General features: G+C 44.2%; 2 protein-coding genes across 3 annotated transcripts in view; one reads left to right on the top strand and one right to left on the bottom strand.

Moving 5' to 3' along the window:
- Positions 1-1,712, top strand: part of LOC116989047 (sodium- and chloride-dependent GABA transporter ine-like) — a 94,423-nt gene extending 92,711 nt beyond the window's left edge. For both annotated transcript variants that reach the window (XM_033046181.1, XM_033046180.1), the window contains exon 13: positions 821-1,712. In XM_033046181.1, coding sequence (XP_032902072.1) covers positions 821-967 — 147 coding nt within the window. In that variant the 3' untranslated portion in view covers positions 968-1,712. The remainder of the gene's footprint in view (positions 1-820) is intronic.
- Positions 1,713-5,989: 4,277 nt separating this feature from the next.
- Positions 5,990-16,494, bottom strand: part of dhrs11 (dehydrogenase/reductase 11) — a 62,516-nt gene continuing 52,011 nt past the window's right edge. Inside the window, exons 4-7 of the mRNA XM_033046179.1 lie at positions 12,576-12,705; positions 10,355-10,447; positions 8,190-8,255; positions 5,990-6,390 (exon numbers count right to left, since the gene is read on the bottom strand). Of these exons, the coding sequence (XP_032902070.1) occupies positions 6,349-6,390; positions 8,190-8,255; positions 10,355-10,447; positions 12,576-12,705 (331 nt within the window). The 3' untranslated portion in view covers positions 5,990-6,348. The remainder of the gene's footprint in view (positions 6,391-8,189; positions 8,256-10,354; positions 10,448-12,575; positions 12,706-16,494) is intronic.

Below are 16,494 nucleotides of genomic sequence, written 5' to 3'. Positions count from 1 at the left end.
TGGTTCCATTTTGAATTGAGGACATTTATTCCTTCATTTACGCGACATCATTTGCACGTCACGACTCACGACGGGCGTGTCGTGACGCGCACGTGATGCGCGCATGGCGTGCGTTACACGCGCATGGCACGTGGTGAGGCGAGGTGGTGTAGGCAGTGAGGCGTGGTCGCGCGCGGCACCCCAGGATTTTGGGATTCCCAAAATCTTCGCGCGCCACCTGCGTGACGTGCAAATGACGCCCAAGTGGGACAGGCCCTTTTAATGTTCCTTTGGGTGCACAACGCACAACGGGTGACGGGGTTTTCACAACTATTGTGGTTATTACCTTTTTGTCATTATACATTGTGTATTGTGCTTACAGACCCCTTAAGCTGCTGCACGTAAGAATTTCATTCTTCCATTGTTAATGGATATGAAAATGAAACACCCTTGAGTTAGTTTAGTTTAGAGATACAGCGGGGAAACAGGCCCTTTCGCCCACCTGGTCTGCGCCGACCAGCGATCGCCACACGTTAACACTATCCTACACACACTAGGGACAATTTTTTTTTTTACATTGATCAAGCCCATTAATCTACGAACCTGTACGTCTTTGGAGTGTGGGAGGAAACCGAAGATCTCGGAGAAAACCCACGCAGGTCACGGGGAGAACGTACAGACAAGCGCCCGTAGTCAGGATCGAACCCGGGTCTCTGGCGCTGTAAAGCAGCAACTCCACTGCTACGCCACCGTGCTGCCCGAGTCCTTAAGGGCACAGTCTTACCTTGGCCTTAAAGGCCCGTTGTCATGGTGCTGACCTTTCACCCTGTCTCTGTTTCAGAGGTTGAGTAAAGCGATCACTCCAGTGGTTCCCGTCCACGTGTCCATACCAACAGAAGCTGCTGCCCTGGACACCTCGCCGGCTGTTACTCTGAGGGGGATGTCGTCACCGCTGCAGGCCGAAATATTGCGGAGCACCTTTGTTTAATGTCGGAGCCAGTTTGGGAGCAACGTCACCCCTTTGGGTTGCCTACGGATTGAATGGTGTAGACATGAGGAGCTGAATGGCCTCATTCGGCTCCTATCTCTTATGATCTTATGAACGTGGGGCCCAGGGGGATAGGAAATCAGCGAAGCCTACAGAGAGAAATGCGAGTTCCCGGTCTTGGGTCACATCCAACCAGCACGGGCTGTGTACGAGGGAATGCGCTCACAGGTTTTCATTCATTTGTTCTTTATCAGTCTACATCACCGTCTATAACTCTCGTTTCTCCTTCCCCCGACTCTCAGTCTGAAGAAAGATCTCGACCCAAAACGTCACCTTTCCCTTTTCTCCAGAGATGCTGCCTGACCTGCTGAGTTACCCCAGCATTTTGTGTCTATCTGCAATTTTAACCAACCCCTGCAGTTCCTTCCCACACATCTCCTTATCACGTGCCGGGCTTTGCCTTGCCTCTGACTCACTTTTCCGGCCTTCTCCTCCCTACTCCATCAGTCTGAAGTAAGGTCCCGGCCCCGAAACGTCATCTATCCGTTCCCTCCACAGATGCTGCCTGACATGCTCTTTGTTTTTCTTGTCCAGACATTTTGGCTGTTTTACAGCAATGTTCACACTATCCTACAGACACAAGGGACAATTTACATTTATACCCAGCAAATTAACCTACAAACCTGTACGCCTTCGGAGTGTGGGACAAAATTGAAGATCTCAGAGACAGAAAACCCACGCAGGTCACGGGGAGATGGTATAGAAACATAGAAACATAGAACATAGAAATTAGGTGCAGGAGTAGGCCATTTGGCCCTTCGAGCCTGCACCGCCATTCAATATGATCATGGCTGATCATCCAACTCAGTATCCCGTACCTGCCTTCTCTCCATACCCTCTGATCCCCTTAGCCACAAGGGCCACATCTAACTCCCTCTTAAATATAGCCAATGAACTGGCCTCGACTACCCTCTGTGGCAGGGAGTTCCAGAGATTCAGCACTCTCTGTGTGAAAAAAGTTCTTCTCATCTCGGTTTTAAAGGATTTCCCCCTTATCCTTAAGCTGTGACCCCTTGTCCTGGACTTCCCCAACATCGGGAGCAATCTTCCTGCATCTAGCCTGTCCAACCCCTTAAGAATTTTGTACGTTTCTATAAGATCCCCTCTCAATCTCCTAAATTCTAGAGAGTATAAACCAAGTCTATCCAGTCTTTCTTCATAAGACAGTCCTGACATCCCAGGATAAACTCCGTACAGACAGCACCCATAGTCAGGATGGAACCCAGGTCTCTGGCGCTGGAAGGTAGTAGCTCTACCGTTACACCACCGTGCCACCCTATTTAATTTGTAGGATTGTAGGTTAATTGGCTTCAGTTAAAAAAATTGTAAATAAATAATGGTCCCTAACGTGTAGGATAATGCTAGTGTTCGGGGGATCGCTGGTCGGCGTGGACTCGGTGGGCGCAAGGGCCAGTTTCCGCGCTGTACCTCTAAACTAAACTAAGCTAGGGGCATCGTACTGTTGATGGAAATTGTACAAAACAATATGCAGCACCTGATTAATAATAGAGATGGGATTTTGCAGCAATTCTTAGAAAAGCTAAAACATGCTGAGCAATTATTGTTTTTTTTGTTTTGCTCAGATCCAGTTAAATTTAGATTGTTTTGAGGCTTTCAGGCTGATTGAACAGATTAACAGGCAGCTGCGGAGAATCTTTCCATCAGCTGCCCGGGTTGTACTGGCACAGAACTGGTGCCTAAGATAACACTAAAGTCTACTGCAGGCATCTTCCATGTGCCAAACATTTTTGGCCGGTTTCTTATCCGATTCTTAAATTTAGTTTTTTTGCAGACTTCATGAGGGTGGACACAGAATCCCCAATATTCTTGAGGCATAAGTTCACAAGTTCTATGAGCAGAATTAGGCCATTCGGCTCATCAAGTCTACTCCGCCATTCAATCATGGCCGATCTATCTCTCCCTCGCAACCCCATTCTCCTGCCTTCTCCCTATAACTTCTGACGCACGTACTATTCAAGAATCTATCTATCTCTGCCTCCACAGACTCTGTGGCAATGAATTCCACAGATTCACCACCCTCTGACTAAAGAAGTTCCTCCCCTCTCCTTTTTAAAGGTACATCCTTTTATTCTGAGGCTATGTAATCTGATCCGAGACCCTCCCTCGTGTGGAAACATCCTCTCCACATCTACTCTGCCTCGGCCTTTCACTGTTTTGGAAGAGAAAGAGCCAGAAGCTAGGTTGATGTGTCTGCATGAGCATAGAGCTGCCAACTCACAGCTCGGCAAACAAACTCAGCCAGGCATGCTCAAGTATGTGAATGGATAACTGGCGTCCACAGGCAGTTCTTGATGGGGGGGGACAAAGTGACAAACTAAACCACAGACACCTCACAACCATCAAATTGGTATGTAAAGGAAGGAACAGCAGATGCTGGTTTAAACTGAAGATAGACACAAAAGGCTGGAGTAACTCAGCGGGACAGGCAGCATCTCTGGAGAGAATGAATGGGTGACGTTTCGGGTCGAGACCCTTCTTCAAATTGTTACGTTTAGTTTAGTTTAGTTCAGAGATGCAGCGCCGAAACAGGCCCTTCGGCCCACCGAGTCTGGACCAACCAGCGATCCCCGCACATTAACGCTATCCTATACATACTTGGGACAATAGTTTTTTACATTTATACCAAGTTAATTGGCCTACAAACCTGTACGTCTTCGGAGCGTGCGATGATGAAATCGAAGATCTTGGAGAAAACCCACGCAGTCTCGGGGAGAACGTACAGACTCCTGACAGACAGTGCCCGTAGTCGGGATCGAACCAGGGTCTCTAGCGCTGCAAGCGCTGTAAGGCAGCAGCTCCACCTTGCTGCCGTTCTTTGATAGATTGATGGAAAGATACAGCATGGAGACAGGCCTTTCTGCACACTAAGTTCATGCTGACCATTGATCATCCGTTCACGTGAGTTCTATGTTATCCCACTTCCTACACACCAGGGGAAATTTTTTAGGGGCTAATTAACCTACACAACGGCACGTCTTTGGGATCTGGGAGGAACCTGGAGCACCAGGAGGAAACCCACGCGGTCACAGGGACAGCGTGCAAACTCCACACAGACAGCACCCGAGGTCAGGATCGAACCGGTGTCTCAGGCACTGTGAGGCAGTGGCTCTACCCTCTACGCCACTGTTCTGCTCCACTCAAGCAGCTTCAGTGCAGAGATGGATCAAGAAGGTATTTTGTTTGGCTGTAAAAATGATCCCAATTCCAGGTGGTTTAGTAAAATGATTCAAAATTATAGGAACTAAAAACTTCCACTGAATCAGTACAATGTTGTCGACATCAAGACCAGAAACGGACATGTCTGCTAAATTCACAAACAAGTCATTAAAGGCCATCAGTGCAAATAATTAAAACGCATTTATATTCTTTGTTTAATGAAGCAATGCATAATTCCATAATTCATCACACACCAGTTTGATTAGCAAGCTTTATCATTTAAAAATCTTTACTTTGTTATATATAAAGGTAAAAGCTACCCAGCCCCGAGATTGATTGCTAGACAATAGAATGTTTTTAAAGCCAGGGCTAAATGGGGTCCCAAAAAGATCACAAAATAGATTAAAAACAAAAGTGTAACAGCATTGGCATAGCTTCCACCTGAATAGATGAACTGAAACCAGGGTAAATACTGCAGGAAACAATCTCAGTTGTAATGGTTTCAATCCCTTTTTGTACAGGATTCAAAAAACATAGAAACATGGAAAAATAGGTGCAGGAGTAGGCCATTCGGCCCTTCGAGCCAGTACCGCCATTCAATATGATCATGGCTGATCATCTAAAATCAATACCCTGTTCCTGCTTTTTTCCCCATATCCCTTGATTCCATTAGCCCTAAGAGCTAAATCGAACTCTCTCTTGAAAACATCCAGGGAATTGGCCTCCACAGCCTTCTGTGGCAGAGAATTCCACAGATTCACAACTCTCTGGGTGAAAGAAGATGGAAGCTCTGAAAAGGCCGGATGCCCTTGGTGGCCAGTCATCTGTGGCATAAAGGGGGGAATAATGTTGCTGGCTCCCAAACTCACATGCCTTACAGTCAACACTAGCCCAACCATAGGTTTAGTTTATATTTTTAGTTGAGTTCATTATTGTCACATGTACTGAGGTACACTGAAAAGCTTTTTTGTTGCCTGCTATCCCATCAATGAAAAGACTACGTGATTATGATGAAGTTGTCCACAGGTACAGGGAGAAAGGTATAACACTTAGTGCAAGATAAAGTCCAATAAAGTCTGATTAGAGATAGTTTAAAGGTCTCCAATGAGGTAGATGGTAGACCAGGACTGCACTCTACCTGGTAAGTGGAAGGTTCAGTTGCCTGACAACAGCTGGAGAGAAACTGCCCCTGAATCTGGAGGTGTAGGAAAGAAACTGCAAGTGCTGGTTTAAATCAAAGATAGACACGAAATGCTGGAGTAATTCAGCGGGACAGGCAGCATCTCTGGAGGGAAGGAATGGGTGACATTTTCCGGTCGAGAACCTTCTTCAGACTGATTTCTGGAGAGTGGGCGGTACAGAGTAAGACAGTCTTACTGTCTCTGACTACATTTTATCTCTGTACCGCCCACTCCCCTAAGATCTGTCTGAAGAAGGGTCTCGACCCGAAACGCCACCCATTCCTGAATCTGGAGGTATGGGTTCACGCTGGCCTTGCTGGGGCAGCCTGAAGTGTGGACGGTCCACGGAAGGGAGGCTGGTCTGCGTGATGGTCTGGGCTACGTCCACAACCGGATGTTCGAACTAAGCAATCCGATTTTCCCATGGTTACATCTTCCACTGAGCATGCAGTAATCTGAGTACAGACTCAGTACTTTTCAATGGGAGGTCTGGAGCATGTTGTGAAATATCAGAATTTCCCTTTAAATCTCCAGCAAAGCATTGTTGGAAACGAGTTGGAGTACATGAAATGAAAAATTGCATTGGATGGAAAATTAAATTCTCGACGAGCATTTTGAATTCCCTGCCTTTCCTTACATTGGTGATGATGAAGACCAAGCCAAGTCATTTTTGACTTATTGTGGGATATGATGTTTATTGGCGTAGATTGAATGGAAGCAGTAAACTTGCCAGAAATCTGCAAATGGTATCTATTGCATAAAGCCAACTATATAAAGAAATTAGCTGAAGCATGGACAGCAATTAAGTTTGTCCAAGTCTACTATCTGGCAACATATATAAGAGGATAATATTGAGCTTTTCACCAACATTGGTCAAATATAAGGATCAAACATTAAGCAGCATCATATTTGATTGGAGCTACTTATCAGCGAGAGTTTATTCCCTCATTGGAACGAATGTCATCACATTTTTTGCTCCACTGGTCTAATGATGATTTCTCCGACCTAGAGAGTAAAGAAAGGTTTCTCAGTTCATTATTGCAGAAGTGTGTTTCCGTTCATTTATGCTGCAAAATTGGTGGAGTTATTTACAACTGGATTAAATCCTCTCTCTGGGATTTACAAAGAATTCCAATGAATAAACAGATAGCATGGAAACATATTTATGGGGTGCAAATATCCAAATTGAAGACTGAGAATAGTCCCATAAAGCTGTGGAAATGATACTTTAAGATGATTTGGAATCCAAGTACACATTATTTGCCATAGATTGGGAAAGGCAAGGAGAGAATCTGCTTACTATACATTTAATGGCCTGTCCCACTGTACGAGGTAATTCAAGAGCTCTCCCGAGTTTTAAAAAAATCAAACTCGTGGTAAGTGCTTGGAATGTACGTAGCGGGTACGTCGGAGCTCATGGATGTCCCGTAGCGGCTCGTAATGCTAACGGCAGGTACTCAAGAAATGCAGAACTCGTGACGTTTTTTCAGCACTGTGGAAAATGTCCACGAGAGCCCCGAGTACCTACGAATGGCCATTATCGTAATTCTCCGAGTTTGAAGAACTCTTGAATTACCTCTTACAGTGGGACAGGCCCTTTATCAGTGTCTCACTCCCAACACCAGCTGCCCTCAAGAGTGTGTATGCGCGGTGGATGAGATGATTGCCACCTCTTTGTAGACGATGCACTTGGTGAGGAGTTCTGAAAAAGGGTGCAAGGGCCCCTGTCAATGTTCGCCCTGAGTTGTTCTGCAACAGAGGACTCTCTGATCTATGGGTTGTTCCCAGGGGCACACATGAAGATAAACATCAATCATTGCTGAAAGATCATTAACTCAGTTAAAGAAACATTCTGGTCTGCCCAATACTAGTGGGTCTGGCAGTGGCTCCACCTCTCCTTGATCATCATTGCTGGCTCTGGTTTGTCCTTTTGCATACCTTTCATTCATTTGTTCTATGGACCTTGTCATATCGCTTGTTTCCCTCTCCCCTGACTCTCAGTCTGAAGAAGGGTCTCGAACCGAAACGCCCCCCCATTCCTTCTCTCCAGAGATGCTGCCTGTCCTGCTGAGTTACTCCAGCTGTTTGCATCTATCTTCGGTGTAAACCAGCATCTGCAGTTCCTTCCTGCACTGGTTGGTCTTGCAATGCGACGAGATGTCTGGTATTGAATGCTGCCAACAGACACCATGCAGGATGCTGGAGTACATGCAGGATGTACTGAAGTCTGGAACAGCCATTGCAAAGGCTTTCTGGGGAAGGACCACAGACTAAGGGACGACAGATGGCACAATGGGCTAAGTGTTCGGCTGGCAACCGGAAGGTAGCCGGTTCGAATCCTGCTTGGAGTGCATACTGTCGTTGTGTCCTTGGGCAAGACACTTCACCCACCTTTGCCTGTGTGTGAATGTGTGTGAGTGATTGGTGGTGGTCGGAGGGGCCGTAGGCGCAGATTGGCAGCCACGCTTCCGTCAGTCTGCCCCAGGGCAGCTGTGGCTACAGAAGTAGCTTACCACCACCGAGTGTGACTGAGGAGTGAATGAATAATGCGATGTAAAGCGCCTTGAGTATTAGAAAGGCGCTATATAAATCCCATCCATTATTATTATTATTAAGGTCCTGCCATCATTGGACTCTGAGGGCTTGAGCCTAGGTAGTCTCTGAAGTACTTCATGGGTGTTTTGTTTAAAAAAGGAAACAGGAGTGGTTTTGATGCATTGCCACCACAGTGATTGTCCACAGAAACATGCAGGAAACACAACAGGAAGAACACTGCACATGAAGATGACATGACAATCTCTTACATTCATATGAGGGGGTGCGCCCAGGACAAATACCACAGCACTGGAGATGTCCTTGGCTTCCAGAACCTGCAGGAAAACAGCGGGTGTTTACCAGGGGGAAATAAATATAATTAAACACAAAACACTTATCGGGTGGCACGGTGGAACAGCGGTAGAGTTGATCCCTGACAGCTCAAGAGACCCGGGTTTGATCCTGACTACGGGTGCTGTCCGTACGGAGTTTGTACGTTCTCCCTGTGACCTGCGTGGGATTTATCCGGGATCTCCAGTTTCCTCCCATGCTCCAAAGACGTACAGCTTTGTAGGTTAATAGTCTTGGTAAAAAAAAATTGTAAATTGCCCCTAGTGTGTGTGGGATAGTATTAATGTGTGGGGATCACTGGTCGACTGGACTCGGTGGGCCGAAGGACATGTTTCCACTCTGTATCTCCAAATTAAACTAAACTTAGGTTCCTCTTTGAGTTTGGGTATCAGCTACAAATCTCAGCCAAAGTTCATTGAGCCTGTTCGCAATATATTCTGTCATAACATGTTTTTATTGAAAGAGGAAAATTAAAATTACACAGCAAACCTTTTCCTTCCGAATATGAAGCATGTCAAATTAACTGTACACAATTGCACATAAAGAAAATCTCTATCACATTCTCTGAGCAGTCAATGGTTGCTTTAGAAATACAGACAATCATTGAATAAGCAAATGTACCAGCTAAATTTTTTTACACAGCATAACATTTTGCAAACAGCATATCTAAAATCTTCGGTAGACAAAAATGCTGAAGAAACTTAGCGGGTGAGACAGCCTCTATGGAGCGAAGGAATATCTAAAATCTTCAGTCAGTTCAATTTGATGCTACTGATATAAAGGTCAACTATTATTCAGCAGAATAAGAAAATGCACCAATACCTCTTCTTAATATGTCTCAGCGTATTCCACAATTATCTAAACAACGCACAAAGCTTTACTTTAAACTGAGACAGCAGAGACCGCAGATTCTGAAATCTTGATCAAAAAGCAAAGTGCTGGAGAGAGTCAGTGGATCCTGCAGCATCTGTGGTGTTTAGTTTAATTTAGAGATACAACGCCGAAACAACCCTTCGGCCCATCAAGCCCATGCCGAACAGCGATCCCCGCACACTCACACTTTCCTACACACACTGGAGCCAATTTACAATTTTACCAAGCCAATTGGATCTTTGGAGTGTGGGAGGAGACTGGAGCACCCAGAGAAAACAGGGAGAACGTACAAACTCATGGGGAGAACGTACAAACGTGTAGACAGCACCCATAGTCAGGATCGAACCTGGGTCTCTGGCGCTGTGAGGTGTGGCGCTGTCTCTGGCGCCACCGTGCCATCCTCTGTGGTGGGAAATGGACAAATGGTGTTTCGGGTTAGGACCCTTCCTCAGACTGATCCGAAGCACCATCTTGCACAGACGCTGCCTGACCCACTGAGTTTTTTTCCAGCACTATGTCTTTGCTTAAGCTTTTGTTATGCCTCATCAGAACCCCCGTCACTGTAGCATGGACTGATTCAAGACCAAGTTCAAGTCTTCAACACTTATTATAAATCTACAAATTTCTAACTCGGACACCAAAGTGTTATTGCTGGTCCAAGAGAAGTCAGTCTTTCTTTGGATCCTTCTCTTTCTTTTCAGTATCTGCTTCACAGGACATTCCTCCCATGTACTACATGCTTCTACAACAACAATCCATACGTTGCCTGACTTGGTGAATAAGACATTATAACCTCCATCAGTCTACCCCAGTGACCACTCCACATTTTAATCACTCATTCTTTTAAGACAATTATGACGATAGACAATAGGTGCATGAGTAGGCCATTCGGCCCTTCGAACCAGCACCGCCATTCAATGTGATCATGGCTGATCATCCCCAATCAGTACCCCGTTCCTGCCTTCTCCCCATATCCCCTGACTCCGCTATCTTTAAGAGCCCTATCTAGCTAGCTCTCTCTTGAAAGTATCCAGAGAACTGGCATAAGAAGCATAAGAGAATGCAAATGGTGGAATCGTGAGCAAAGACAAAGTGCTGGAGGAATTAATTGTTTTGATAAAATGAAACTTGAGGTGTAGGAACCCAAGTCACTGCGACATCTCAATCTTTACACGTTTTGCTGGTAGTTTTGTATATCCGTGTGACGTACCTTGTTCGCACTATATACTTGGGAGGCTGATAATGAAGTCTTCTCAAACATGCGATATAGAAACTCGGTCTCCACCACTCCGGGTGATATGCTCTGAAAATGAGTACACATGTTAGAAGCAATGCCAAATTATTACATTGAACATTACATTGTCATCAGGCAACTGAAAAATCCTACCACAACTAGGGAGCAGTCCTGAACTACTATCTACCTCATCGGTGACCCTCGGACTATCTTTGATCGGACTTTATAAGCTTTACCTTGCACTAACATGAGAATTCCCTTATCATACATCTGTACACTGAGGATGGCTCGACTGTAATCATGTATTCTATTTCTGCCGACTGGTTAACACGCAGCAAAAGCTGTTCACTGCACCTCGGTACACGTGACAACAAACAAAACTAAACTGTATTTCATGGAGAGCGGATGAAAATTGGATGTAAAGAATTTGTGGGCGCGTAAATAAACGATATGAAATGTCAAATATTGGTAATCGATTGATAATAGGACTGTGTTGCATGGCAAAGAGTTCGGAGGCATGAATAATTTTGAGATTGTTGGTAGGATTGGGCTTGCAGGCAAGGATGAGAGATGCTGTGGGTTGAAAAGAGTCCCCTTCATACCAGTGACTTTAAGACTATCAAGACAGCTGACGTACCATGTTCTGTACATAATAAATGAATGAATTCTCAGTTAAATGGCCTTCAATTATTCCACCATTCTGTTAGTGGCATGATGCCCAGGGATCTCTTCTGTCCAAAGATCTCCGCTATAGGATCTTTGCTTCTGTCCATTGACGGAGTGAGATAGCACCTGTTATGTTCAGCCAAAATACACCGTACCCATATTAGACAAGGTCACCCTGGACATTGAACCCATGAGATGAGTTTGAGTTTAGTTTATTGTCATGTGTACCGATGTGCAGTGAAAAGCTTTTAGAAACATAGAAAATCAGTGCAGGAATAGGCCATTCGAGCCAACACCGCCATTCAATATGATCATGGCTGATCATCCAAATTCAGTACCTCGATCCTGCTTTCTCCCCATATCCATTAGCCCTCAGAGCTACATCTAGGTAATTCTCTCTTGAAAGCATCAAGTGAATTGGCTTCCACTGCCTTCTGTGGCAGAGAACTCCACAGATTCACAACTCTCTGGGTGAAAAAGTTTTTCATCTCAGTCCTAAATGGCCTACCCTTTATTCTTAAACTGTAGACCCTGGTTCTTTTGTGGTGTGCTAACCAGTCAGTGGAAAGACAATACAATACACGATTACAATGGAGCCATCCACAGTGTTGAGATACATGACTTGGGCAATTTAAACAAGGGCCCTCTAATTCAGGCAGTCAGAGCATCAACTATGAACAAAACTGGAACCTAACGGATTACCCAAGAATATTTTGGTGGAGGTACCTGCCAATTTCACTTGTGTGACAAACCATAGTAGTTCGCAACAGAGGCCTTCTGAGTTAGTGTTGTGCTGGCTTTGTTGAATCTAATTCCATTCATGATTTCTCCAAGTAACTTTACATTGCCCTCCACTTACAACTAATACATGTTGCACTTCAGTCGCAGTATTCTCTGTCTACATCGGGTGGGTCGAAACAGGTCCTTCGGCCCATCGAGTCCGCGACGATCAAAGATCACCCGTCCGCTAGTTCTATGTTATCCCAGTTTCGCATCCTCCACATTGGGGGCAATAGAAGAAGCCCTATTTTTGAAATGTGGGAGGAAACCGGAGCGTCTGGAGAAAACCCACTCGGTCACAGGGAGAATGTACTAACTCCAAACAGGCAGCACCCAGAGATCGAACCTAGCCTATAGCCAGCAGCTCCACCGCTGCGGACCCCATTAACACTTTAACACCCTTACCGACATCAAAGAGTGTTACCCCTGATTAGATAGGGGGAGTTGTTTAAGAAAGAACTGCAGATGCTGGAAAAATCGAAGGTAGACAAAAGTGCTGGAGAAACTCAGCGGGTGAGGCAGCATATATGGAGCGAAGGAATAGGTGACGTTTCGGGTCGAGACCCATCTTCAGACTGACTCAGTTAGGGGCAGTTGAACACTTGTCTCCAGAGGTGAAGGGCAGTCTACTTTCCAAAATCACCAGGAATGATAAAAGATCAATTAGTAAAGGGGATTTCTTTTGTTGTTCGAAAAAGGCCTGAACTTTATTAGGGTGAGCATTAATTTGAGAAATTGAAGGTAGACTTACAGTGACACGAATGTGGCTCTTCTGATCATAAAGTTCATGCCGAATACCTTCCGTCAGTGCGGTCACGGCGTGCTTTGTGACACCATAAAAGTGCGCAATGTCTTTAGGATGATAAATATGGCCCATTAAGCTGGGGAGAAAGTATGTGCGGACAGTTATCAAATTGTCATCCAAACATTGCTCCTGCAACAAAATTACATTGCACACGATTAAGTACCAACTGCTTTTGTGGAAATGCTTTTTCCACACATGAAATCTATAAAAACTTACCAAGTTACTTTTTGAAGAAAAATAAGTCAATTTAAGCTTGGTACATTCTTCATTTGAACGTAAGTGAGTTCTCGTGTGCTATTGCCTCTGTGAGCAGCACCACGAGGTTCAAGGTCATGAACAACACCATAGTTTTTTGAGGCATACAAGATTATGAAAGCTTTTCTAAATCAATGATTCATCTCATTTCAAATGTATGGAAAGGCTGCCCTGGCAGTGGTCACAGTGAGCGGTTACATAGAAACAGTACAGTACAAGAACAGGCCCTTCGGCCACAATGGCTCTGCCAATTCTCATCTGCCTGCACACAACCCTCCATTACCTACATATTCATCCAAAAGTCTTTAGATGCCACATCTGCTTCAACCACCATCCCCAGCAGCATTTTCCAGGCACTCACCACCCTCTGTGTGAGAAAACTTTCCCCCCCTCACCTTGAAGCTATGCCCTTGAGTATAGTGGCGCAACCTGCACTCCATGGGCTGCACTACGTCGGAACGGGTGAGGCGGGGCCGGACGCGGTGCTCTGACCCGACAGTCCCCTCGACCCGAGTAGTAGCAGTCAAATACGGTACAAGAGCGGTCCCATAAGGGACAAACCAATTTAGCCCAATATACGGGATGTCCCGACTAATACGGGGACAGTTGGCAACCCTAGCCCTAATCCAGGCATGACTCTGGTAAACCACCTCTGTATTCTTACCAAAGCGTCCACATCTTTCCTGTATTGGGGCAACCTGGACTGCACGCAATGCTACAATGTAGTTCTATCAAATTATTTCCTCAAAGCTTGAAAATGAGAATGCAGTTTAGTTTATTCTAAACTACATCAAATTAATATTCCATGGTCAACATCATAGACCCCGTAGACCTGTGGATTTGATATACGGTGTACATACAACAACTAACTCCCGTTGCATATCATAAATGTACAAGTTACAACTTCAAACTTTTCCAAACAAGATGTGACAAGAAAGGAATGCAAAAAAAACCCAACCCTCAGGAAATTCCATTTTGTTATTCAGATAAAAATTATTTTGCATTTTCTGGGTTACTAGGTGCATTAGCTATAGTGCAATCATTTGTCTGAAATAGTTAAAGTAAACCTCTACAGATTACATACATATGAATGTTGTGATACATTTTGTTATTCTTAAACGAAAACACTTTGTCGATTTACACATTTAAATTTATATGGAAAACATCCATATCCATCAGTAGGGGAAAATATTCACCAATGGTTCTACACAAGTCAGTGAAGGTTATAACGCTTCATGATGACACTGCACTAACGCTAAGTCAGTCCATTATCAAATGATAGATACAAAATGGTTGAGTAATTCAACGGCACAGGAAAAGTCTACAATTGTATTATAAGGAAAAACGTCAGGTAAAGAGGTCATTCGCCCCACCACAGTCCCAGTGGAATCGATAAAGAATTATTCAGATCAACCCCACTTTACATCTATTGGTCTGCAGCCTGAAGAGCTAAATCAAAATATTTGGCATTAAAATATATTTTTATTTTAACAAAATGTTAATATTAATATAAATTAATTTTAATATAATTCAGCCCACCCCAGTACCACTGGAACAGATAAAGAGTCATTTAGATCAACCACACTTTTATTCTCTTGCTCCATAGCCCGAGATTGTAGTAAATAAATACTTGGCGTTAAAATTTAAATTAAATTAAAAAAAACATAACTCAAAAGGAAAGGGAATGCTATTAGTTTTGATAAGTTGTACAATTGAATGATACAAATATTTTATCACTTAAAGGGTTAATTCAGCCCACCACAGATCCACTTGAACAGATAAAGAGTTATTCAGACCAATCCCACTTTACATCTGTTGACCTCTAGTCTGACGAGAGTGTGATAAATCATATAACCACTCTTTAAATGTGCTGAAGCTTTCCGTTTCCATCACCCTCTAAGGTAACAAGTTCCAGACCACCAGTTGAGAGGAAAAAAAACCTTTTCTAGTCATTCTACAAATGACCTTTAACCAAGTTATTAATCACTCTGCTCAAAGTACTTGGTCCTCTCCATTCGCCCTGTCCTTATACTGTCTACCCGGTGAGTTTCAAGTAATTTTCATTGCACCCTGGTGTGTGTGACAAATTAATCTGATCCAACCTTCAGTTCTCAAGTTATGTCTCAATTAAATCTCTTCACCTCTTCAGCTCTGAAAAGTGACATCCATCCCAATCAATCTCTTCCTGGACTAAAACTCCAGATCTAATATACTCATGAATCTCTTCTGCAGCCTGTCCAGTTTCACCATGTCCTATTTGTAACATGGTGACTGGAAAAAGGCACTGAATACAGTAATATGTCATAGTTCTACCAGTACTACATATTTTATGCCTCAACAAATGAAGTAAGGTGCCCGATATTTCTTGCTAACCACCTTTCTGATGAATGATCGTGTACTCAAAATGATCCTGTCCGAAGAAGGGTCTTGGCCCGAATCGTCACAGAGAGTTGCGAGTCTGTGGAATTCTCTGCCTCAGAGGGCGGTGGAGGCAGGTTTTCTGGATGCTTTCAAGAGAGAGCTAGATAGAGCTCTTAAAAATAGCAGTCAGGGAATATGGGGAGAAGGCATGAATGGGGTACTGATTGGGGATGATCAGCCATGATCACATTGAATGGCGGTGCTGGCTCGAAGGGCCGAACGGCCTACTCGTGCACCTATTGTCTATTGTCACCCATTCCTTCTCTTCAGAGATGCTGCCGTTCCCTCTGAATTACTCCAGCTTTTTGCGTTTATCTTCGGTTTAAACCAGCATCTGCAGTTCCTTCCAACGCACTGATTCCTCTATTTCTCTCTTTGCTGCCCAATTGGCTGAAATAATTTCCAGCATTATTTTATTTTGGGTTTCTAGTATTTTGTTTTTCAACCAGCTGTTCTTCCACCCTTGCTGCTCTCCACAAGGATCTGTGGAGCTCGTATCTCTCTATGTTTCACCATAGTTCCCAGTATCCACCGTTTATTCCGCATTCCTTCCCTTTTGTCTCCGCCCTCCGCAGAAGACCCACAACGACTTCACTCTCCACCCAGCTAATCCATTGATATTTTTACAGCATTATAAAGAAAACACCAAAAATTATTTATAAAGAAAAATTGAGTCTGAAGATGGATCCTGACCCAAAACATCACCTACCTATTTTCTGCAGAAATGCTGCCAAAACCCGCTGAGATACCCCAGCATTTTGTGTCTATCTTTGGGATAAACCACCATCTACAGTTCCTTGTTATTACAGCAAAATTTCTATTATTCTCATGGAGAAAAACAAGAATCAGTACTTAAGTTTCACACATTGGGATGAAACCAATTTCACGGTTTGCCTCACTTTAGAGTGTTTTAGGTTTCATACCCATATCTGAAAATGGGAGCACATCTTGGCTAACTATGTTGGGTAGGAAGGAACTGCAGATGCTGGTTTATACTGAAGGTAGACACAAAATGCTGGAGTAACCCAGCGGGTCAGGCAGCATCTCTGGAGTAAAGGATTAGGTAACATTTCGGGTCAAAACCCTCCTTCAGATGGAAGAGTAGTCTGAAGAAGGGTTCTAACCTCAAATGTCACCTATTCCTTTTCTCCAGAGATGCTTCCTGATCCGCTGAGTTACTCCAGCATTG

This window comes from Amblyraja radiata, chromosome 28 (assembly GCF_010909765.2).
Source record: "Amblyraja radiata isolate CabotCenter1 chromosome 28, sAmbRad1.1.pri, whole genome shotgun sequence".
In the NCBI taxonomy this organism is placed as follows: Eukaryota; Metazoa; Chordata; class Chondrichthyes; order Rajiformes; family Rajidae; genus Amblyraja; species Amblyraja radiata.
The sequence above is the reverse complement of the archived record's forward strand: the minus strand, read 5'-3'. Positions and strand labels throughout refer to the sequence as shown.